Source organism: Drosophila subpulchrella, chromosome X (assembly GCF_014743375.2).
Source record: "Drosophila subpulchrella strain 33 F10 #4 breed RU33 chromosome X, RU_Dsub_v1.1 Primary Assembly, whole genome shotgun sequence".
In the NCBI taxonomy this organism is placed as follows: Eukaryota; Metazoa; Arthropoda; class Insecta; order Diptera; family Drosophilidae; genus Drosophila; species Drosophila subpulchrella.
This window is the reverse complement of record NC_050613.1, coordinates 10424268-10447443: the sequence shown is the minus strand read 5'-3', so window position 1 is coordinate 10447443 and position 23176 is coordinate 10424268. Positions and strand designations below refer to the sequence as shown.

The 23176-nt window shown below is 45.0% G+C and overlaps 4 protein-coding genes across 16 annotated transcripts in view; 3 read left to right on the top strand and 1 right to left on the bottom strand.

Annotated features, from left to right (window-relative positions):
* The window catches only part of LOC119558285 (MAGUK p55 subfamily member 5), a 67387-nt gene extending 53689 nt beyond the window's left edge, over positions 1-13698 (top strand). For 6 of the 10 annotated variants that reach the window (XM_037871662.1, XM_037871665.1, XM_037871663.1 and 3 more), the window contains 7 exons: positions 468-695; positions 8999-9233; positions 9304-10588; positions 10653-10849; positions 11449-11580; positions 11648-11829; positions 12219-13698. In XM_037871662.1, coding sequence (XP_037727590.1) covers positions 468-695; positions 8999-9233; positions 9304-10588; positions 10653-10849; positions 11449-11580; positions 11648-11829; positions 12219-12413 — 2454 coding nt within the window. In that variant the 3' untranslated portion in view covers positions 12414-13698. Of the gene's footprint in view, positions 1-467; positions 696-3465; positions 3598-5332; positions 5750-8998; positions 9234-9303; positions 10589-10652; positions 10850-11245; positions 11303-11448; positions 11581-11647; positions 11830-12218 lie in introns of those variants that run through there. The other 4 variants (XM_037871661.1, XM_037871664.1, XM_037871669.1 and 1 more) reach the window with 3 other exon arrangements.
* Positions 13699-14943: 1245 nt separating this feature from the next.
* LOC119556717 (protein transport protein sec31) lies at positions 14944-15810 on the top strand. Its single transcript, XM_037869114.1, has 2 exons — positions 14944-15165; positions 15221-15810. The coding sequence occupies exons 1-2, from the start codon at positions 15051-15053 to the stop codon at positions 15619-15621; spliced, it is 516 nt and encodes a 171-aa protein (XP_037725042.1). The 5' UTR covers positions 14944-15050; the 3' UTR covers positions 15622-15810.
* Positions 15811-15839: 29 nt separating this feature from the next.
* Positions 15840-18041, bottom strand: LOC119558192 (C-factor). Its single transcript, XM_037871473.1, has 3 exons — positions 17455-18041; positions 16575-16626; positions 15840-16514 (listed from the first exon to the last, which is right to left on the bottom strand). The coding sequence occupies exons 1-3, from the start codon at positions 17578-17580 to the stop codon at positions 15949-15951; spliced, it is 744 nt and encodes a 247-aa protein (XP_037727401.1). The 5' UTR covers positions 17581-18041; the 3' UTR covers positions 15840-15948.
* On the top strand, positions 17089-23099 carry LOC119558190 (thioredoxin reductase 1, mitochondrial). 4 transcript variants are annotated; one of them, XM_037871472.1, is made up of 4 exons: positions 17089-17289; positions 20681-21026; positions 21092-21318; positions 21387-22735. In XM_037871472.1, the coding sequence occupies exons 1-4, from the start codon at positions 17274-17276 to the stop codon at positions 22271-22273; spliced, it is 1476 nt and encodes a 491-aa protein (XP_037727400.1). In that variant the 5' UTR covers positions 17089-17273; the 3' UTR covers positions 22274-22735. The 4 variants fall into 4 exon arrangements, with proteins under 4 accessions (XP_037727400.1, XP_037727397.1, XP_037727399.1 ...); XM_037871469.1 differs by lacking the exon at positions 17089-17289 and adding an exon at positions 18126-18571 and having other exon boundaries at positions 21387-23099; XM_037871471.1 differs by lacking the exon at positions 17089-17289 and adding an exon at positions 18876-18966 and having other exon boundaries at positions 21387-23099.
* The last annotated feature ends 77 nt before the right edge of the window (positions 23100-23176 follow it).

The window sequence follows — 23176 nt, the reverse complement described above, 5'->3', positions numbered from 1 at the left end:
CCATGAAATATACTAAATTAAAGCTTAGTATAATTTATTTTGTTACAATTTCTATGTAGTAATATAAGTTTAAATAGACTTGCCTAGTTTTAGGCGCTTTAAAATATGTATCTAACATTTTTAATGATACAAAATAATGCCACCCCTTGGTAAATTACAGTCCATACGCCACTGGCAGGAGGTGAAGGTTTCATTTTCATGTACACTTTTCACTTAATGTAGGGTGCCTTTTTCACTCATCTCGCAGGGAAATGCACAGAAAACACTGGCAACAAATAAACTCATTCAACTTTAATGACCAACAGCCATCAGCCATACAACACACACACACACACACACACTCTCATAAACTCGCTCACACACACACAACACAAATACATTTACAAGGATACGCAATATGGCGCCCAACTAATGGGGTTTCCCTCGTTTTCTTATTATTTCATTTTTCTTGCCTTTTCCCCGTGCAGCTCAATGGGAATGCGAAGCCCGTGCCGCCGCCACGTGATCATTTGCGGGTGGAGAAGGACGGGCGGCTGGTCAACTGCTCCCCCGCCCCCCAACTTCCGGATCGAAGGGCGCCCGGAAATGCGAGCAGCGGCAGCAGCAGCGGTCCGCCGCATCCGCTGCAGCAGCAGCAGATCGCCCAGATCGTGGAGCCCACTTTGGAGCAGCTGGACAGCATCAAAAAATACCAGGTGAGTGCCGGCTCTCAAACTGTGATTTAAATGCCCCTCCTACGGGTTAGACTACGAAAATTTTCGATTTAATGAGTATGTGCACTGCGGACTTGGATTTGGGAATAGCTCTGCCTAAAGTTTTACTGATTTAGCTGTGGGAAAAACAGACTAGCAAATAAAAGTACTTGCAAATTACTATTCAGTTTCATCCCACAAAGACATCTTTTGTTCTAGATTTTCTGGGTCATTTCTCAACTCCTATGAACTATATACTGAAATTATAAAAGAATAGCACTTAGTTGTTTTAGGAAACGATAGAAACATTAGTTTTAAATGCTTATCATCTTTATAAAGTAAACAAAAATGCAATTTTTGGCGGAAAACGGGATGGCAATTTAGTTTCTAAAAATAATTTTGAGTACTTTACCTCTTTGTTTTTAAAACTTGTAAAACAATTTGTATTTCAATTTTTGTCAATATTTATTAATAAAATCTCTTATTAGCTAGTACTCTTTAGTTCTAATTAGTTATATATATTGAATAACCTGTAAAATTCCTTTTATGATTGTTAAGACTAGAACAACAATGCAACCCAATTTCTAGGAAAGCTTAAAGATTTTTTCTGTCGGTGCTATGCCAACTCTTTGATGAAGCCATTGGTGATTTACAATAATGGTGCGTTTGTTTAGAATTTTCTGTCTATTCGAATGCAGCTCGTTAGCTTTCATAACAGGTACTTCAACCATTTCCTCTGCCCTCCGCCCTCCGCCCCTCTGATTGTCATAATAAATGCTTTTTTGATGAATGTCTGGGGGCAACGCTTCCGGTTTGCAGCCACGTTCCTTTGTTCCGCCTAATAATCGTTTGGATTTTCAGTTCGGTTCTTTGACCGCCGCCCAGTGGCTGCCAAACTGTAATCATCACTCCGGCTAGGGAGAAAATTACAAAACATAAACGAGCAGAGTGAAATTTTTTCCCAATTTTGATTGCCCCGGCCTGCCTGACCATTGCATTTAACTAGTAAAACTATTAAAACGTTTACCGCGCCGAAAGACAATCAACCTGAGGCCAGGGGCGTCGGAGGCCAAAGGGGGCGTCGCTTCGTTTAAAGTACGGTATTGTGTGTGTGGGGGCGTGAACAAAGTTGTCCAACAACTTTTTCTGTCTGTGCACTCGAAAGTGCAAAGAGATGGGGGCGAAAAAAAAGAAGGTGGCAGAATGGCGGAGGAAGGGTTCAAAAGCTGGTTAAAAAGGGGGTAATATGTGGAGGGAAGTGAAATTATAATGCCGTTTAAAAGTAAAACATTTCGCATTCATTCAAAAGACTGCAGGGCATATGTGGGTGGGGATTTCCAGGGGCAGCGGGAGATGGCAAAGGGGGTTTTATATGGTGTTTCACCAGAAAGGGGTGGGGGTGGGGGGGTTGATGGGTAAATTTGCCATAGGCGTTGTTTCACAGGATGCATACACGAGACAAGGGGGGTGGCAAAAAGTTGTTTAATGCAATGATTAATTATGCAACTTTTAATCGAATTGTTTCGTTCGCCCTTAGCCACGCCCACAGACAAGGACAGAGTGATACAAAAATAAATAGAGCAACAGAGGGGGGGTTAGAGAAAGGGAAAGAGACAGAGACAGGGACAGACAGAGACTGAGTGGTGGCTAAAACACATTTGCTAAATGTAATTAATTGAAAACTGAATGCGTCTAGTGCCACACAGTTTGACAGCCATTGGACTGGAAAAAAGCACACTATTAAGTGCGAAAAGCGTGAAAGGGTGGCGATTATATGGATGTAAGCTCATTAAGAGAACGAAGACGAAAAGGGGTGGGGGAAAAAAGGGGGGCCATGGATAATGGGAACGCACATAAAGTATACCTTCATGCATCTGTGCGTACCGAGAAATAAGAAATCCAGAGCTTAGTAAAGATTTAAAATGATATTTACCTATTTAAAGATTAAGCCTGCACAATGTCCGTGTATAGTAGATATTTGCAGCATTTATGATTAAAGGTGCTTAAAATAATTGTTTTTAAAAATCGATCAACTTGTGCAATGACTTTTCCCACCGATTCTTTCGATACACCATCTTAAACGGTCAACTGCTTCGATAAACTAGTTCGATAATGATTATTTCCACTCTGGCCCACTCAGGTATTTCAGCGTAATCTCTCTGAATCAGTGTTATAATTATGGCTTAGTATTATCACAGCTTTGTAATTGCATCTCATTAATGCTGGCCCTTATCATGGCCATAATTAATAGCCATTCTTATTCAATTTATCATGTTTGACATTGTTATCGCCCTCGTTATCGCTACGGCTATCGTAAATCTTGTATAAATAGAGTGCCCAACATTGTTTAAATTTAACCTGATTGTTTGCACTGCTGCTCTGTTTGTTTGCTGTCCGAAGGGGGTTGCTACTGCTGGTTGCCACTGGCGTTTGTTAGCACCCCCTTTGCAGTCGCCCCCCTTGTAAGCCCTGTCTCTGGACGGGCATGTTCGCAAATTAGTTAAACATTCCATTTTTGCGCATTTGTCTCTCCAAGCCGTCTTAACACATATATGTACGTATTTTTACCTGGGCTCTTTGCTTTTGCTCACCTGTGCTCACCTGTTCTCCGCTCCCTCTATCTCTCTTTTCTTCTGGGGCCCCCCTTCTGTGTCTTCCACTGGCTCTGCCGACGCCTCTGCCTCTGCTTCTGCCTCTGCCCACGTCGACGTCGACGTCGTCGGGCGGCGCTGGTTTGTTATGATTTTCAGCTGGCGTTTTTAGTTGTTTTTCTACGCGTTCTGCGATCGGCCGCAATTTTCGTTGATTTTTTTCCACCTATTTAATTTTTTTTTTTTGGAATTTTTGTTCTTGCCAAGTGCGTGACAAAGATCCGATAACCGATTAGATAAGGCCATATGCATATGTATGTATATCTACTACGAGAATTAAGCACCTTTAAATGGATATGGATGCAATTTCCCCGTGAAAATGAAATTCTTTTGTTTAGAAATGCAGAGGTTTTTTGAGTTTTTTTTTTGGCATGTGTGTGTGTGTATTTTCGAGTGCAATTCGAGCCATGCAAATAAGGCGCGGCTCACAAAAACCGCCCATAACTGGCAGAAATTCTGGGACCGAAAAGCACGTACCAACCGCCACACGAACAACCATTTTCAAGTACCCCAAACGGCAACAACGCAACATTCGACAACATTTTATGGGCAGCAACGGAAAAAACAGCAAAACAGGCGTGGCAGTTGCAGCCATAACGGAAAGTTGCTCGCGTAACCGCAGAAAGCTAAAAAAAAAATGGAAAAATGTGGAAAAAACTCTGAAAATATGTGAAATAAATGAAATATCCCGAAAAAAGTGGCAGACCTTATTGAAAAAAGCTGGCTGAATAACGCAAACAGGCATTGGTTAAGAGCACAAAGAAGCTTGCAAATTGGCAGGCCAACAAGGCAAAGGATTCAATGCTTTAGTGTGCCCAGCACTTTAAACAAAAGTGTAACCAGGTCAGGGAAATATGCATATGTTACGGCAAGCCATTAAAGTCCTGGATCAATAATATAAGACTACCAATTAAATGGTAAATCAGAGATTTATTTATATCCTACCAAGGACTTTGATTTATGGTGTGCCCAGAGCCTCGAAAAAAAGTGTAGCCAACTACATAGTGTATGCATGTTGCTTACAAAGTTTAAGCATGCTCCATCGAAGTGATTGTCTTGTTTTTTGGTCATTACTCTGACTCACAATGCAAATTTGTCGGAAATAATGTGAGTAACATAAGGAAATTCAAACAAGAAAGTACATCAATAAAAAGTGATTATAAACACGAAAAAAGGATATTAAAATGAGTTTCTCTGCATATAATATATGCATATTGCAATCATGAATATTATATACCTTTATCATACTCCATTGAAGTGATCGCCTGTTTTGGACTTTGCTCTGAGTCACGACGTTAATTTGCCTGCAGACAACAGAAAATACCTACAAAAGGCAGCTGAAAAATTTTAATATAAATGATAAACAGTTGAGGTGGACTGAATTTGTTTGTTGTTTTTTGTACATTTTTTTGTTATTTTTTTTTTTACTTGCCATCAGTGTGAACGTGTGTGAGTGTGCTTCTTATTGTTATTGATGTGCCAAGCGTAAATGCAGCGTCAACAGCAGCAATACGGCTCATTCGCCAGTTCAGGCACGTTGAATGTTGAGCGACGGCAGCAACAATACTGGGCAAAATAACAATAACAAAAAGGCCCATAAATAAACAAATAAACAAATGTGTAAAAGTAAATAGTTGTAAATTGCACGAGCTGAAAGGAAAGCTGTTGCTGTTGCTGTTGCTGCTGTAGATGTTGCTGCTGTGCTGGCGGTGCGTGTCTGGGCCAGAACTATTTCGGCCAGCTCAACTTTCGCTTTTTATGGCTTTTTATCCACTGCAGCAGAAGCAGCAAGAGCAGCAGCAGCAATTTGAGTTAAAATGCGCATTAAGCTGCATTTCATTTGGAACACACAATTCCCTATTCAAATTTATGCACTGCCCAGGTGTGGGCGTGGCCATTTGCATACTGGCTGCTAATGTTGCTGCTGTAAATGTTGCTGCTGCTGCTGCAGCTGTGGTGACAGTTTCGTTTTCGTTTTCGGTTTGTTAGGGGAGAGACCAAGATCGATGAAAGTGCAATTCGAAAATGGTCGTGTCCACTTTGCACATAACGCTGGAGAACAACGGCAATGTTGCTGGCGGACAGCCAGCAGTTGCTGCTGCCGTCGGAGCAGCAACATCGCCCACCAAGTTTGCCCAGCTGTCGGTGCAGCAATTGCAATTGCAACACCAACAGCAGAACGAGAAGGAGAACCACATGAACAATAACAACAACAGCGACTATTGTGATATGAATGGCAATGGAATTGCTAGTGGTGTTCCGGGATCGGGATCTCTATCGCCCCATTCGCCGGAGCAATATGCCGGCTCACCTGTCTCATCCACTGCCACGCCCCAGCGCACCGCCTCCGCCCTGCGTCGCGGAATTCAAATCCAGCGATCCTCGACGCGTTTGCGACAACAACAGGCAAGTTTGTGGGATGTCTGCGTCACAGAAAGTGACTTTGGCCTATTGCAATTGATTTTGAACCCTGTTCTTTTTATTTGCATTTTTGACATGCCTTTTGGTTATACAAATTGAAACATATTCAAATTATAGTACATTCTTTCAAAACTGGTTAGTAAAAAATAAATTAAAGTGTGACCAAAGGCTCAGAAGCAGTGTGACCAACAAACAAATTAAAGCATATTTAATATTTACTTACGAAATAAATAAAATTTGAAGAGTAGCGAAAAAAATGGAAACGTGTTTTCAAAATGTAAAAGCCTTTTGGAAAAAAGAATGGGCAATTAATAGAATTGTAGTAAATCCTTTCTAAGCTGGTTACAAAACTACAGATTATAGTGTGGACAGAGGTTTGGTGGTAGTGTGACCAACATGTAAAGTTAGGCAAATTTCTTCTTTAGCAATAAAAATGATAAAATTTAACAGTTGCGAGAAAGTAGGAACGTGTTTACTGGCTTATACTTTTACGTAAACTTCGAACTCTGCATATACAACTGGATCAAATCAGATCTTACTGTATACCGCATATATACACTGCTGTTGCCAGCGACAACTGGCTTTATCTGCATAAATGCTAACGACAACACAGCCGCAGTCAGTTAGCTGGCCAGGCCAACAACAACAGCCAGTTGACAACTTGGCTAACTGGCTGCCGAGCCATAAAAATTAGAAATAAAACGAAAAAGGCAAAAACAATTTACCTCACCTATAGCGGTTAAGGTTAAGAAAAGCCAAATACCCTAAGTCTTATAATAAATGCAAAGTGAAGAGCGTGTCGGGAATACCCCATAAGATGCAGGGTAGCGGCAGTAATATATTTTTAATTTCCACCGGTACGCGTATTTTCAATATTTGTTATTTATTTATGCCGGCATTTTTGTTGGCAATGGCGATGATGATGTCATGGCGTTGCCGTCGCCAATTGTTATTGTCTTTGAAGAATACCTCCTCTTATTTTTTTTATTATTATTACGTTTTTTTACAATTGCTCAAGGTGCTGCTGGTGTGCAAGATGATTGATGGCCTTTTGTAGGCTTCATTTGATTAACGCACGTATATATGTCTATTTATAGGTTTTTGTTTTTCGTGCAATTTGTGTGGGAGTTCTGAGCTCTGAAGTTTTAATTGCAATGCATGAAACTTAAATCCCTTTGGCTGCACCTGAAAACTTGTTTAATTTACGGGGAAAATGCCATGTATTGATAACACATTGTGTGTTTGTGCACCATTTTCGCCGAATTAATAATTACAAGCTTCGTAAGCTCTCGAGTTTCAGCATAAATACGATTTCAGCTGGAAATTTCCGCAATTATTTTTCTATAAATATTTTTGTTAGCTTAAATTAGGATTAAAGCAAACCAGAAGCCAAAGTTAAATGAAATATTTCAATGTAGCGTGCAGTTTTAGAAGCACTACAACTAGTGGCTGTCAAACCGTACTATCTGATGTTTTCTTCTTTTACTCTGAGTTTTTACGATGCTGTGACTTTGAACGATTCTTGTTTTGGTTTGCCTTCTTTTATTCGCCTCTTTTTCCGAGCCGCTGTCATCGTTTTTCATTCAGGTTTCAATGTTAAATTCAGTTTTGGTTCACATGGCGTTTTCTTGGCTGCTGAGTGGTATTTCTCAGCCATTCCAACCACTTCAGCCTCGTCCAAGTCCACAGCCCCTCGAAGAACTCGTGAAATTTTTGCTGATTCTCTGCTGCTCGGATTATGCAAGTTCAGCAGAATTCATTTTTTAGTGGCTTTGCATTGTTATTTTCCTCGTCTGTTTTTGTTTTTTATTTTTTTTTTTGCCTTGCTTCTTCCGCCTTTTGGAATGTCGAGCGCCTTTTCTGTTGTTATTCAATTAAGTTTTTTCTTTCTGTCATGTGGCCGTTCTGGTTTTTTTTTGTATTATTATTACTTTTTTTTTGTAGTGGGAACTTTGGCTCTTCATTGTTGTCATCGATTTGATTTTATTCTTTTCCTTTTTTTTTGGTCACGAAATCGGGAATTTATCACGTTTTGTGCCATTTGCCCGAATAACATTATCTTAATTGTTGGCCCCGGCAGTTTTGCGGGCACTGGACTGCAATGCCCCGCCCACAAAAGTCACGCCCCCTCCTCCGTTGAATGGCGAACACTTAAGGGGCTTCCGCAACAATTGCAACAGTTACCGCTCGAACCACCTCTGCTCCGTTTTTATCCCCAGTTCCCTTTGTCAACCCTTTACGCTCATTAACTCATCGCCGGGGCCCTCGACGGGATTTGCTGGGGTTTGAACAGGGGTTTGAACAGGGGTTTCAAAGGGGGGGCCAGAGCAGCAGAACACCCATCAGAACACCCGCCAAAACACCCACCTCAACCAGTGCGTTTTGGGTCACTGCAGTCGCAATGATACCCTACAAATTGTCAGGGTTGCTCTATTATATGCTCTATGTATGTTAATTGGAGATTTGAAATTATGATATGATATATATTATAGCAATATATAAGACCACGTACATTTATATATAATCTTAATTTACTATAAATTTTTTTTACAAAAATAAGCTTATCAATCTATTGTGATCTAAGACCTAAAAGGTTTTAAAAATAGGTCATTAGGCTAAGATTGAAGATTGGGTTGAAAAGAATATAAATACCTATGGCCTTTGTCACTTACTTAAATTTTGATCAACTTATTGGATTTATTTTAAGAAGTCATGGCAGCCCAGAAAGAAAAGGTAAATAAAATTATATTTTAAATCAAAAATAAAATCAAAACATTTTATTCAGAGGTTCTTATGACTTATAAGCAAGAATTATATGAACTTAAAAAGACTAAAAAGAAAAACTACGAAACTATGAAGACTATACATATATACATGATAGATATGAACTATATATAGTAAATATATAATATTTCCCTAAGTAAACTTAAATATCTGACCATTTGAGTACAGAGTACCAGTTAAATCGAATCGCCGCTCTTGTTTGTCTTCTTTGTCAGGGAATCTGTGGCCCCTGCTCGGGCGCCACTAATTAAATTAGCGATTGTGGCGAATGCGGATTAAGTGCGCCACTTAAGAGTCAACGCCCAGTCCCGCTGTCCCCAGTTGCACATTGACTTGGAATTCCAGAACTCAGAACCGTAAACCCCAAACCGAATCCCCCCCCCCCCCCACCCCCACTCGTACACACAATGATAAATCGAACTAACCAATCCAATTTGATCCATTCAACAGGAGCAACTGCGCCGGCGACGCGAGGAGGAGGAGCGCATAGCGCAGCAGAATGAGTTCCTGCGGAACAGCCTGCGTGGCTCCCGGAAGCTGAAGGCGCTCCAGGACACGGCCACGCCCCCCGGCAAGGCGGTGGCCCAGCAGCAGCAGCAGGCCACGCAGGTCACCCAGGTGGTGGGCGTGGAGAATGAGGCCTATCTGCCCGACGAGGATCAGCCACAGGCGGAGCAGATCGATGGTGAGCACTTGGTTTACTAACTACTACTATTGAGTGATGATTAAACCCTTTCCCCCCTAATCCCTTCCAGGCTATGGCGAGCTGATAACCGCCCTCACCCGCCTCCAAAACCAGCTGAGCAAGAGTGGGCTGAGCACCCTGGCGGGAAGGGTGTCGGCCGCCCACAGTGTCCTGGCCAGCGCCAGTGTGGCCCATGTCCTGGCCGCCCGCACCGCTGTCCTCCAGCGACGGCGTTCCCGCCACTCTGGCCCACTGCATCACAATGCCCTCGGTCTGCAAAAGGACATTGTGGAGCTGCTCACCCAATCGAATACGGCGGCGGCCATCGAGCTGGGCAACCTGCTGACCAGCCACGAAATGGAGGGTCTGCTTCTGGCCCACGACCGGATTGCCAATCACACGGATGGCACGCCCTCACCCACGCCCACGCCCACGCCGGCAATTTTGGGAGGAGTGGTGGTCAGTGGTCACAGCAGTCCGGTGGCAGGACCCAAACGGAATCTGGGTATGGTGGTGCCACCACCGGTGGTCCCACCGCCACTGGCGCAGCGAGGAGCGATGCCACTGCCACGCGGGGAATCCCCACCGCCGGTGCCCATGCCACCACTGGCCACCATGCCCATGAATCTGCCGATGAGTGCGTGCTTTGGCACACTGAACGATCAGAACGACAACATCCGGATCATACAGATCGAGAAGTCCACCGAGCCGCTGGGCGCCACGGTGCGCAACGAAGGCGAGGCGGTGGTGATCGGAAGGATTGTCCGTGGCGGAGCGGCAGAGAAGTCGGGACTACTGCACGAGGGTGACGAGATCCTGGAGGTGAATGGTCAAGAGTTGCGGGGCAAGACGGTGAACGAGGTGTGCGCCCTGCTGGGCGCCATGCAGGGCACCTTGACCTTCCTCATTGTCCCCGCCGGCAGTCCACCCGTCCATGGTGGAGTGATGGGCGGTGGGCCGACGGGCAACACCCTGGCCGGATTGGGCGGTGCCCATCGCGACACCGCCGTGCTGCATGTGCGGGCGCACTTCGACTACGACCCCGAGGATGATCTGTATATACCCTGCCGGGAGCTGGGCATCAGCTTCCAGAAGGGCGATGTGCTGCACGTGATCAGCCGCGAGGATCCCAACTGGTGGCAGGCGTATCGCGAGGGCGAGGAGGACCAGACGCTGGCCGGTCTCATTCCTAGTCAGTCGTTCCAGCATCAGCGCGAGACGATGAAGCTGGCCATTGCGGAGGAGGCGGGATTGGCGCGATCCCGTGGCAAGGACGGATCGGGCAGCAAAGGGGCCACGCTCCTCTGTGCGCGCAAGGGTCGCAAAAAGAAGAAGAAGGCCAGCTCCGAGGCGGGGTAAGTGCTCCACTTAGTCCTAACAAATGGATATCCCTTATAAACATATACTTTTCCCTTGTAGGTATCCCTTGTACGCCACCACGGCGCCGGATGAGACGGATCCCGAGGAGATACTCACCTATGAGGAGGTGGCCCTGTACTATCCCCGCGCCACCCACAAGCGGCCCATCGTCCTCATAGGCCCGCCCAACATTGGCAGACACGAGCTGCGCCAACGCCTGATGGCTGACTCGGAGCGATTCTCCGCCGCAGTGCCACGTGAGTGAAGACTCCCGCCTCTTTCATCCTGAGTATCTATTCCCATTAACCAAGGAGCAAGTTGCTATCCAGTTAAGATGGCTGTAAACGTTGCAGTTGCTTTGCCTTTGACCTGCTGCATCGTTTACAAACACTTTCCCATTAATCAAAGATCAAGTTCCTAACACCGTAAGATTGTTGCAAACGGTGAAGCTAGCTTAATGTTTCTTAGGATTAACATGACCTGCTTCAACGTTTACAAAAACCTTTGGAGCTGGTTGCTATTAGATTGGGATGGCTGTAAACGATGCAGCGGCTCATTGTTTTTTTCAAACATGGCCTGCTGCATCGTTTACAACCACCTTCATGTGACCCGCCTTTAACGTCTACCATGTCTGTCTCTCTTCCGCCGGGCAGTCTTCTATTTGCTGGAGGAGCGGCTCAGGCCGGCCAAGGCCAAGGCTCAGGTCAAGGGTAAACGGCTGCGCTTCAGAGCCACTGAGTCCCAGAGAAATTGCTAGACTTATAGATAGGTCCCCCCACAAGCCCAACCCTAATAAATGAAAATAAATATTTTAAATACTCATTTTAATCCTTGGATTTTCGCCTATTTCCCGTAGACACGTCACGAGCCCGCAGGGAGGGCGAAGTGCCCGGAGTGGATTACCACTTTATCACCCGCCAGGCCTTCGAGGCGGATATATTGGCGCGTCGCTTTGTGGAACACGGTGAATACGAGAAGGCCTACTACGGTGAGTTCAGTTTGGTTGGATCAAAGTTTGGGTTTTAAGATATAACATGTTTTTGTGTCTTCCACAGGCACATCACTGGAGGCCATTCGCACGGTGGTGGCCAGCGGCAAGATCTGTGTGCTCAACCTGCATCCGCAGAGCCTGAAGCTGCTGCGCGCCTCCGACCTCAAGCCGTATGTGGTCCTGGTGGCCCCGCCCAGTCTGGACAAGCTGCGCCAAAAGAAGCTGCGCAACGGCGAACCCTTCAAGGTGGGCTTATAAATTTGCATCCCCTGCAGAGGGTATTATGATTTACGACCCTAAAAAGTATATATATTATCGATAACCATCACTAGACGAGTCTTGTCCGTTTGTCCGCCAGTTTGTCCGTTTGTCTGTCCGTATGTTTCTAACCAAACTAGTCTTTCAATTTTAAAGCTATCGGGATGAAACTTTCCCAAAAATCTTCTTTCTTTTGCACGTAGTATATAAGTCGGAGCAAGCCGGATCGCAAAACAAAAAAAAGATCAGAAAAATAATATAAGGTTTCTGTTATTTAACTGCAAGGGTATGTATATCAACTTAGGCTTGCCGAAGTTAGCTTCCTTTTTTGTTTTGTACTCAAATCAAATTCTAACCTTGTGTTTTCTCTTTACCAGGAGGAAGAGCTCAAAGACATCATTGCCACGGCCAGGGATATGGAGGCCCGTTGGGGCCACCTGTTCGATATGATCATCATCAACAACGACACGGAGCGCGCCTACCACCAGCTGCTGGCCGAGATCAACTCGTTGGAACGGGAGCCGCAGTGGGTGCCCGCCCAGTGGGTGCACAACAATCGCGACGAGTCATAATGGGGTCACCAACCCCGCCCCCACTACACCGCCCACTTCCCCTAGGATCCACCCGCCTACACCCAACAAAATACAAAATACAAACCAGAAACCAACCCAACTCTTTGTAAATACAATTTTCAATTGAGCCATGAAGCGGAGAGCAGGATCGATTCCAGTCCAGTAGTTCGGCTTGCCTGCCGATGCGATGAACCCCCTACCCCTCCAATATTATATATATATATATATTTATATACTATTTGTTGCATATGTGCATTTTAGTCTTAGTGCGAATTGTTTTTAATCGTGTGTACCCCTGTTTTGAAAGCATTCCAATACAAAACCCCTTTATGTATGTTCACAAAATTTTGTTGTTCGATGAACCATTTTGCGGGGATGCCACAGAGAAATCTAGTAATCTAGCTAAGGAGTGTCTTATAGCTCACTTTAGTGATTTCTGTGGCATTGCCGGTTATTATTATTATTTTTTTTATTACGACTACCACTAACTTATATTGTAAACGTATTTTTTTTTTTGCTTAAACTAAGCGAGAGCACTTCCTTAATTTCAAGGGGCAAATTGAAATTGTAAAATAACGAATCAGCGATGGAAGGCCAGAATCGATATGATAGTAACCTAGAACCCAATAAAATGTGTAATAATACCCATAAGCGACTCCGAATATTAACAGAGCCAGAACAATCCGTAGGCAGCTGTCCAATGGGAGATCCGATGGATTCAGATACAGATTCAAATTCAGATACCGAAACCGAAACAGAGACATAAACAGAAGCAGATTCAAATGCAAGTGTTGCAATTACGTAATCTATTTACTTTATAAAATATATACTATACGGATATACATACACATAAATTATAAATCGAAGCGTACTTAATACAATTAATTTTTAACAAAACGAATGCAAGAGCAAAGCGAAAAAATAAAAAACGTTTGAAAGAGAAACAACAAAATCAGTAAGTCATTGCCAAAAAAAAAAATTAAATAAATAAATGGGAGTTAGACGATGATAATGATGATGATGATGATGAGGAGGAGAGTTAGGAGAATCAACTTAGAGAAACCACTCCACGAGCGAAATTGTTAAAAACAAAAACGGATACGGAAACGGAAAAACAAAATATTTAGCCAACTCTAAGCACTGTAAGATAATGGAAAACCCAATAAACGAATGCAAATAGTAAGCCGGCAAGAAAATGCATTAGACTAAGGCATCAAAAGAGCAAAACAAAATGCAAAAAACAAAGGATTTCCCAAGTAAATGTTGTTGTAATTAATTATCTAAACCAATTCGTCTAGAGAACAGGGAGGGCGGGATGCAAAGTTGGTTTCATCTCCAACCACAACTAACTAACTAACGAGCCGACATAGTTGCGATACGAAATCTACCATGCATATAGAGAGGTCTATACAAATTCCATTGAACAGCAGCTAAAACCAGAATTTTATATTAAAAGATGAGATGTATGGGTCAAGTAAAATAGCAAACTATGTTACGCGATGTTGAACACTTGAAAGATTCTAAAAGCGGATGATATCTAAATATACCTAAATATACATATACGGTTCGGTTTCCGGTTCCGTTTCGATTCCAAATTGGATAAATCGGATTTGCTGCAGAGTTTCCCCCAGATCTTATCTTATCTGGGATCACTAGTACATTTTTGGGCTTTGAGATTGATAAATCGAAATCGGAAAGGGAAACGGGACTAGTAATAATAAAATTCGAAAATATTTTTTTTTTGTAGTCAACAAGGTATAAAAAATGTGTGTGCAGTAAATCTGTTTAAGTTTTTATTTATGTATGTATGTGGTGTAGCAAAACTAAACTAAATACGAAACAAATACCTAATGAAAAACAAAATGGATTACAAAATAGGCACGGTTTAATAGCCATTGTACGAAATTAACGACATTTATGAGTAACCCTAACGCAAGAATGCGGACAAAGTCAGATGAAATAACAATATTAATAATAATAATAAAAAAATCGACAAGCCAAGAAATATAAAATTTAGACAGTGTTTTTCTGGGTGGAAGGTTGGTTAATTGGGTTCTATGGTTTGAATACTGGAAACGTAAATACTTGTTCGAATGGAGATAATATTTATTTACTAAAAACTCTTTGGTCAAAACTAACATTATAATAGATAAAGGGACTTAGCCCATAAAATTGACAATAATATAGTAAGTCTGATGCCAAAATATATAATATAATAAAATATTTTTGTGTGTAGATATGTTTTTTTGGAAACAATTTTTTGTGTAATTGAAATTATTAGAAGAAAAAAACATTTTTGTGTTTTGAAAAGTAAAAGATTGGTCATACTTAAGTTTGAATAATAGCAAAGTAAAAGGAATTTCAATGAAGAAAATATATTCTATCTTTTTAAATAATGTATCAAAACATTACTAATTTAAAATTGCATTTTAAGCTTTTTTCCTTTTTTTTCGCGCTCACTTTTTGAATGCATAAAGTAGGCTGGATTTTTTAGGACGTTTGTCAATCAAGTATGTTCTCACATTAACGACTTGGCCGCTCTGCAGTTTTGACAAAAACTTTTTACCTGCTTTTATTATTATTATTATTTGTGGAGCCGAGCAGTCGAAGCGACAGGATCTGGACAGAGAAGCCACCATGGCACCACCGCCGCTGCCTCCTCTCGCGGCCAATATCCCCCAGCCGCCGCTGGCCTCCGCTCCACCGCCACCGCCAACGGGGCAAAACATAGCGCCCTCGGGAGCGTTTCCGGGTGAGTTTGTCCTGGTTTACGGATAAGCTTAAATCTTATTAAATCCCTCTGACAGGCTCACTGACACCCGGCTGGAATGATCCGCCACCACTTGCGGGCGATGCCCTGACCCCCAATGCCAACAACCGCCGTCCACGCCTCGATCTTCGCAAGCGCGTGGCCCATCCGCTGGACGGCAAGTCCACCGGCCTGGTGAGCATGGGTCCACCTCCAATGGACGCCGCCTCACCCCGTCCCGTGGCCATGGTGCCGCCACATCGCCAGAGCTCCCAGCCCGAGCTTAACCATACACTGGGCGGATCACCGGATGTATTCGTTGGAGGCGCTGCCCCCAATGCCAACGCCAATGCCAATCCCATGCGCCTTCCACCATTGCCCCAGGCGATCGGCATCGATTCCTCCAAGGTGCCAGTGGCCAGGGTGCCAGTGGCCAAGGTGCCACCAAGACAGAAATAACACGTAGATGTCGCCTAGTTAAGGGCCTAGATTAAGGAACTCCAAAACACTGTGTTCTCGGGCTGGCTGCCAAATTCATTATTTTTCTACATAATCCAATTAAGACACCTCACGAACAATACAAAACGCAAATGGCTGGGCTGTTGGGGCAACACGAACTCAGAAATAAAGGTTATAAATTAGAATTTACCAACCAAGTTGATTATAAACTACCTAAGTATAGGAACAAGCTTAAAGTTTGTAGCACCCTTGGCATAAGAGCCAAATTTATTCAACAACAAATAACAAACAGAAGCGAAATGCAGCTAAAACAGGCATTGTCGCTGCTTACCAGGCCAACGGAGTGCCATCGTAGTTGACAAAGCCGCCGTTCTGCTTCTCGCCCAGCTGGCCGATGGTCTGCACAATCTGACCCGTGCTGGTGGGCACATCCAGGGGCGCATTGGCGCCACCCATGTCGGTCTTCACCCAGCCCGGATGCAGGCTAACGCACATGATGCGCTGCGGATACAGATCGACGCTCAGCGACTTGGTGGCCGCATTCAGCGCTGACTTCGAAGTGCGATAGGCATACATACCGCCATCGGTGTTGGCCTGAATGGAGCCCAGGATCGAGGACATGTTGATGATGGCGGCACGGGCCACGCCCATCGGCTGCGACTCGTTCGCCTTGGCCGCCTTCTTCAGCAGCGGCAGGCAGGCCTTGGCCAGCATAATGGGCACCACCGTGTTGGTCTGCAAGGAGTCCATCAGCTCCTGCGAACGCACGGCCGTTATCCTCGCCGATTTGGGCGCTATGCCGGCGTTGTTGAAGAGCACATTGAGGCCCTGCTCCTTGGTCACGCCATCGATGTCGGCGATTAGCTTGTCGTAGGCCTCAAAGTTCCTCAGATCTGCGGGGGATTTTCAGTTATTAACTCTGTAGTTGTGATTGATAAGTACACATTACTTACCAATCTCCAGGATGTGGATGTTTGAGTGCTTCTTGGCCAGGTCCTCCAGCTCCTGTGGTGCGAATAAAAAGAAAACAAGGGGAATGTTTAGGAAGTGTTAATTCTCCAAAATGACCAATGCACATAATAATATATCAAAATTAAATTATTCTCACTTTTCTTTCACAAACAAAAAAAACTATTTTTAAAAATGTAACTAATTTAAATTCAGTTTTTATTTAGTTAATAGTTTCTCCAGTTTCTCCAGTCACCTTTTATAAAGTTTACACGACAATAGAAAACCCTTTAGCATTCTAACTAGCATTTCAAAAAGCGCGCCAACAATTAGCTAGTACACCCTCCTAGCATAGCGTAGACACCCACCTTCCACAACCGATACCTCCTCTGATATCGATATTTTCAATGCTATCGACTCCCAAATAGCAAAGAATTTTGAAAACGATCGATGAATCGATACCGCCTTTCGCCACCTCTACTCCCCACGTTCGTACGAAAGTAAGTACAAAAGCTATTGCAAAAGTTGGCCGCTTATTCGTTTCGAGCTTTCGTTTCGCGAGTGCCGACCGCCTAAAACACGCTCAGTAGTTTTCGACCGCCGTTTCGGTAGTTTTCTATTTCCGCCACTACAACATTTACTATCCAACGTTGATCCTTGTTTTCGCACTTATTTACCTCGAGAAGCTGCCAAAAACCGAGATAATGGCGCCCGTGCAAGGTGAGTTTACGGTTATTTCCGACTGGAAGGCGGGAATAACCGGGTTAACTTGCTGGCCATACCATATAGTATAGCTATAAAGGTTTAAGTTCTTGTGGATTGTTCGCGTAGTTTCCAAAGGGGCCGTGAGTCACCCGGCGGTTTACTGGTCAAATCCAAACTTACCTTGGCCTGTTCGCGATTGCGGCAAGTGGTGAAGAGATGCTGCGGCGGCTGGGGAAGACTGACCAGGGCCTTGACCAAACCCAGGCCCAGACCTCGATTGCAGCCGGTTATCAGGATGGAATTCATGGCGTTTACCCTATGTAATGCTCCTTTCGCCTGCGACGATCTGCGATCCAAGTTTCTTGCTCAAATCTAATCGCGCACTTGAGATAAAAGTCCAATAAAGGGCGGCACTATTACTATGGCCGTCTGCTGAGGGGGATTTCACCAGACCCAGAGTTCCAGATGCAGATATCAGCCGACTTTATTGCCGTAACACAAGCGTAAAAATAAAAACGTAAATTCTGACAACCGGCTGTGTGTGTTCCCCCGGGCAGTGTTGCCAACCATCCGCAAGAGTTATCGATACGGCGCATTGCCAAACGTGCGTTTCGAAAAATTCTAATTGGCATTTGGGCGGAACACACAACTGTTGCAAATCCGCTTGACCAATTGGCATCTTGATTCCCAACTAGTTTGCACATTCCACATTCCAATGGATTTCCTTTTGATTCCCTTATTTCCATTACCCAGCGCATTTGCATTTGCGCTCTCCCTCTCTCTTCTTTTCTCTCTGCTTCTGTTACGTAGCCGTTTATCGGCCCGCTTGCCCTCCCACCGCATTCGCAGCATTCCCGGCCAGACCATCGACGTGTTTGTGTTGTGCTCCTCCGTCTCCGTTAGTTTTTCGCCCTTTTCGCGAATAGTTTCGTCTCCACTTCCAGCTGCTGTTGTTAATTGGAAAGCGGGGGGGGCGGCTCCAAGATGAACAACTTGTGCAACTCGTCGAGATTCTCCGTTACGTTGTTCGTGCGGCAGTGCTCGACGATTTTAACGTCGAGCATTCGAGAGAGAAACAAGTGTTGTTGGCTTTCCAGTTGTTCGGGTGCACAACAGACGTTCCAGCGAACGATGAGCTCAGGACAGCGAGGATCGCGCGACAGTGCTGGAAGTCCAGTGGCGGGGGCTGCTGGCACGGGCATGGGGGCCGGCACCAGTGCGCCCCCCTTCCAGCATCCCCATTGCGACCGGGCGGCCATGTACCAGCAACCGGTGCGAAAGATGAGGACCAAAGGAGGTGAGCGTCGATATCGATCACTTCTCGGGTTGGGGGTTGGCAACGCGGCCCGATAGTCGGGTTTCCCTCTCCATTTGTTGTTTCTTTTTTTGTGGGCTTCTTGTGTTTAACCGACGCCATTATGCAATAGCCGTTAGTTGCCGCAGACCATTACTTTGCTCTTATTACCTGGCTTATCGGGTTTCGTACCTGCGGCACGTATTCGCAAAGGTTTAGGCCGCTCCATCACATTTGCACCGTCATCGCCAATCGTCATCGCACCCCGTCCAACTGGATTTACAGTCCGGGTCGCAAAAATAGCACACACACCCAGGGTATAATGTTGAAGTACTTGGTCTGTGCCATCGTTGTGGGCGCCAAAAATGGCGTTTCATCAAAATATACTAATCAACAAGGTTCTGATTCATGCATTTCCTATTTCATGATTTTTAATATTTCAAATAAATAGTAGTAATCTATTCAGCCCCTTAGTCATTTGGTTTTAAGCATTTTCTTTAATGACGTCACATGTTTTTATTCTAATAAAATCTACTCATAAAATGCTCATTTAAAAATCAATTCCTCTACGTTTAACATTTTTTTAATCAATAAACTATTGTAGAAATTTCTAATGGACTGCCACCTTTAATTCTCTACTTATTTTTAGACAAATACCACTCTTAAAGTGGCTCTTAAAGATTATAAAAAAAAACACCTTTGATAAGAAAACTTAAATATCATCGAAAATATTTATGTGTTTATAATCGTATCCACAAAATCAAGTTCTCATGTTAAAAAAAAAAATAATTAGCCAATCGATCTTCGTGTCGCGGCTTTTATTTCTAAAAACAACAGGGGAAAAGTAATTTAAACATCATATACAGTGTTTAAATCGCAGTTTAGCGGTATGATAGATTTGTTTATAGCCCCCGATATTTGAATTTCGTTGGATGCTCTTGAACAACCCTTTGCGGAATGTTCGAGAATCGCTTTACGATGATTTCACCATGTCGGTAGTGTTGTGCATTCCGTATCTATATTATCCGTATCTGAATCTGTATCTGTATCTCTGCTCGGCAGGCAAACATCTTCGATACTTGCATCATCATTGCCCCGTCATCGTCATTCAGTTCCGCAATTTTAATTGCAGTGTGTGACGACGACAACAATCGTTTATGTTCGGTCCCCCGTTTCTGTGCAAGATTGATATGCCAGCCGATTAGAACTGGTGTTTGTAGTTTTGGGGCGTAACCATGGTGAAATCCAGTGGGTCAAAGCAAACCCCTGGGCGTGTGTGGGTGGGCGGACAGGGGGGCGTGGCAGGTGGCCATGTCGCCGGATGATTGCTCCAGTTTGATTCGAACACCCTGACCCAGTGGCATGCTATCGCCGCCTGGCATCTGGGGCGAAGGAGCTCGGAGATTGCAGGGCGCAGATTAAGGACTTCGGATTGCAGGAGGCCCAACAGTCTTGGTCTCCCCCTCGGTCTGGATGCATCTGTTCGAGTTTGTGCCCGTTTCCCAGTTGGTCGAGGGCGAACCACGCCACCGGAGGAGCATCTACCGATCCGCCTATCTGGACATTCGACTGCGCGAGGAGTCGACCAAAGGCAGGAGGGGATTACTCTTATCATTGGTTGAAACTAGTCGTGATAGTGGGTCAAGAACCAGAGAACTTATGTTGTGACATATCATTGATAAGGGTTGGAAATAGATAATTAGAATGTTTAACAAGGTTACTTTGGTATTATTAATCAATACAATGATATTGGAGAGGCATGTTAATTCTAAATCCAGCTTTATTTAGCTGATAATGGGTATATTATCAGAGGAATAGGTAAAAATACAAGAACATCTCTCTATATTCTGGTAAATTAAACGAATATTTGAGATTAGTAAGTGAAAGTTCCCTTAAAAATGCAATTTTACCTTTATATATGTTCTCTGATCTAACATTATTGAGCTGGTGATAAGAATAAGTTTAAGATTTAACATTAAAACTCAAGAACATATGTGTATAGCCTGGTAAAAGATGGGATATCTGAGATTAGCAAATACTTAAGAACTTCAAAATAAAATGTGACCCCTCAAACCATACTAATGACAACCCAACGACCCTCTTCTCCTCCAGGATCTTACGACTACGACCTGATTGTGATTGGTGGCGGATCAGCTGGCCTGGCCTGCGCCAAGGAGGCGGTCCTCAATGGAGCCCGTGTGGCCTGCCTGGACTACGTCAAGCCCACACCCACCCTGGGCACCAAGTGGGGCGTTGGCGGCACCTGCGTGAACGTGGGCTGCATTCCCAAGAAGCTGATGCACCAGGCCTCGCTCCTGGGCGAGGCTGTCCATGAGGCAGCCGCCTACGGCTGGAACGTGGACGACAAGATCAAGCCGGACTGGAACAAACTGGTGCAGTCCGTTCAGAACCACATCAAGTCCGTCAACTGGGTGACCCGTGTGGATCTGCGCGACAAGTAAGTGTTGGCTATGGCTCGGCTCAAGAAATTCCCCTTTAATTGTACTGGATTTCGTCTACCAGGAAAGTGGAGTACATCAATGGCCTGGGCTCCTTTGTGGACTCGCACACCCTGGTGGCCAAGCTGAAGAGTGGCGATCGCACAATCACCGCCCAGACCTTCGTCATCGCCGTGGGCGGCCGACCCCGCTACCCGGAGATTCCCGGAGCCGTGGAGCATGGCATCACCAGCGATGATCTGTTCAGTTTGGATCGCGAACCCGGCAAGACCTTGGTTGTGGGAGCTGGATGTAAGTGGTGCCTTACGTTTTAACCATTAGCTTGGTGATAACCCATTTGTATTTTATACTTTGTGCAGACATTGGCCTTGAGTGCGCTGGATTCCTGAAGGGACTCGGCTACGAGCCCACCGTGATGGTGCGCTCCATTGTGCTGCGTGGCTTCGACCAGCAGATGGCCGAGCTGGTGGCCGCCTCGATGGAGGAGCGCGGTATTCCCTTCCTGCGCAAATCGGTGCCTTTGTCCGTTGAGAAGCAAGATGACGGCAAGCTGCTGGTCAAGTACAAGAACACGGAGACCGGCGAGGAGGCCGAGGATGTCTTCGACACCGTGCTGTGGGCCATCGGCCGCAAGGGCCTGGTGGAGGACCTGAACCTGCCCAATGCCGGTGTGACTGTGCAGAAGGACAAGATTCCAGTGGACTCGCAGGAGGCCACCAATGTGGCAAACATCTATGCCGTCGGTGACATTATCTACGGCAAGCCAGAACTGACGCCCGTGGCCATTCTGGCTGGTCGTCTGCTGGCCCGCCGCCTGTATGGCGGATCCACCCAGCGTATGGACTACAAGGATGTGGCCACCACCGTGTTCACGCCCCTGGAGTACGCCTGCGTCGGTCTGAGCGAGGAGGATGCCGTCAAGCAGTACGGAGCCGATGAGGTGGAGGTATTCCACGGCTACTACAAGCCCACGGAGTTCTTCATTCCCCAGAAGAGCGTGCGCTACTGCTACCTGAAGGCGGTGGCTGAGCGCCATGGCGACCAGCGTGTCTATGGACTGCACTACCTCGGCCCAGTGGCCGGTGAGGTGATCCAGGGATTCGCGGCCGCCCTCAAGTCCGGCCTGACCATCAACACGCTGATCAACACCGTGGGCATCCATCCCACGACCGCCGAGGAGTTCACCCGGCTGACCATCACCAAGCGCTCGGGATTGGACCCCACACCGGCCAGCTGCTGCAGCTAAAGCGGGATTGCAGCTCAGCCGCCGCCTGGGACGCCGTCGAAGCCCGCTTCGCTCCGCTCCTCCACCCGAATCCAACCTCCAGCATGAATGGTTCTTGCCGCGGCCCAGCGATCGAAGAGTTCAACAGTTCCGTTTCAGTTTCCACAATTAACACCCACACAAAACAGCTCTGCGCAAGGGAGGGGCACTGGGCGGCGATGGCGGGCGGAACTCCAGTGGAACTCCACGCGCGACCAGCCCATCCCACGACTGCTGCGCCGCCGACATGCACTCAAAATTTTGAATTTGTTTGAACCTATGAAATTAACCATGAAATCCCCTAAATGTATGGTTGAAAAATATAATTTTTCACCCACAAAACTGAGTTTTAACATTGATAAGGCTTTAATCTAATCTTAAACCAATTTCTGATGATAGTAAAATGTATATTAGGGTCAACCCTCAGTGGTTACTCGCTAGAAACATCCAACCTTTGACATATTACGTAAACGTCAATCAGTTAACTGGCTGTACTTTCATTAGCCATGCAAATTGTCTAATGGCTGTTTGAGGTGGGTTAAATGAATCGCTTTTGCCCCCTATAACCGATTTGTCTTGTGAACTGAAAACTTGTGAGCTACGAGCTAAATATAGACTAATTGTAAATGCAATTTGGGGTGGAGTATTGACCCATGAGGTTTTGCTAATGACCTGGGAATAATGGCACCGCGGAGAATTTCCTGTGGGCCATGAACAAATAAAATAGGGAGAACTTCAAGGTTATTTTCAAAGGGAAATTGCGTGTTAAATTGTAATAAAAAGTACACAGAGGCTAGATAAAATCTAACGCATATAGAATAACTTAATGAACTTAAGTTAACAGGATCCCTAAACCTAATTTGATATAAGTAATTTCTGATAGCA

Excerpts from the sequence above, each read along its gene's own strand:
- LOC119556717 (XM_037869114.1), top strand. The coding sequence starts at position 15,051 with ATGGCACCACCGCCGCTGCCTCCTCTCGCGGCCAATATCCCCCAGCCG. Across the intron at positions 15,166-15,220 it reads GCCCTCGGGAGCGTTTCCGG|GCTCACTGACACCCGGCTGG; the intron begins GTGAGTTTGTCC and ends TCCCTCTGACAG.
- LOC119558192 (XM_037871473.1), bottom strand. The coding sequence starts at position 17,580 with ATGAATTCCATCCTGATAACCGGCTGCAATCGAGGTCTGGGCCTGGGT. Across the intron at positions 16,627-17,454 it reads GCAATCGCGAACAGGCCAAG|GAGCTGGAGGACCTGGCCAA; the intron begins GTAAGTTTGGAT and ends TTCGCACCACAG. Across the intron at positions 16,515-16,574 it reads CATCCACATCCTGGAGATTG|ATCTGAGGAACTTTGAGGCC; the intron begins GTAAGTAATGTG and ends AATCCCCCGCAG.
- LOC119558190 (XM_037871469.1), top strand. The coding sequence starts at position 18,259 with ATGAACAACTTGTGCAACTCGTCGAGATTCTCCGTTACGTTGTTCGTG. Across the intron at positions 18,572-20,680 it reads AAAGATGAGGACCAAAGGAG|GATCTTACGACTACGACCTG; the intron begins GTGAGCGTCGAT and ends CTTCTCCTCCAG. Across the intron at positions 21,319-21,386 it reads CTTGGTTGTGGGAGCTGGAT|ACATTGGCCTTGAGTGCGCT; the intron begins GTAAGTGGTGCC and ends TACTTTGTGCAG.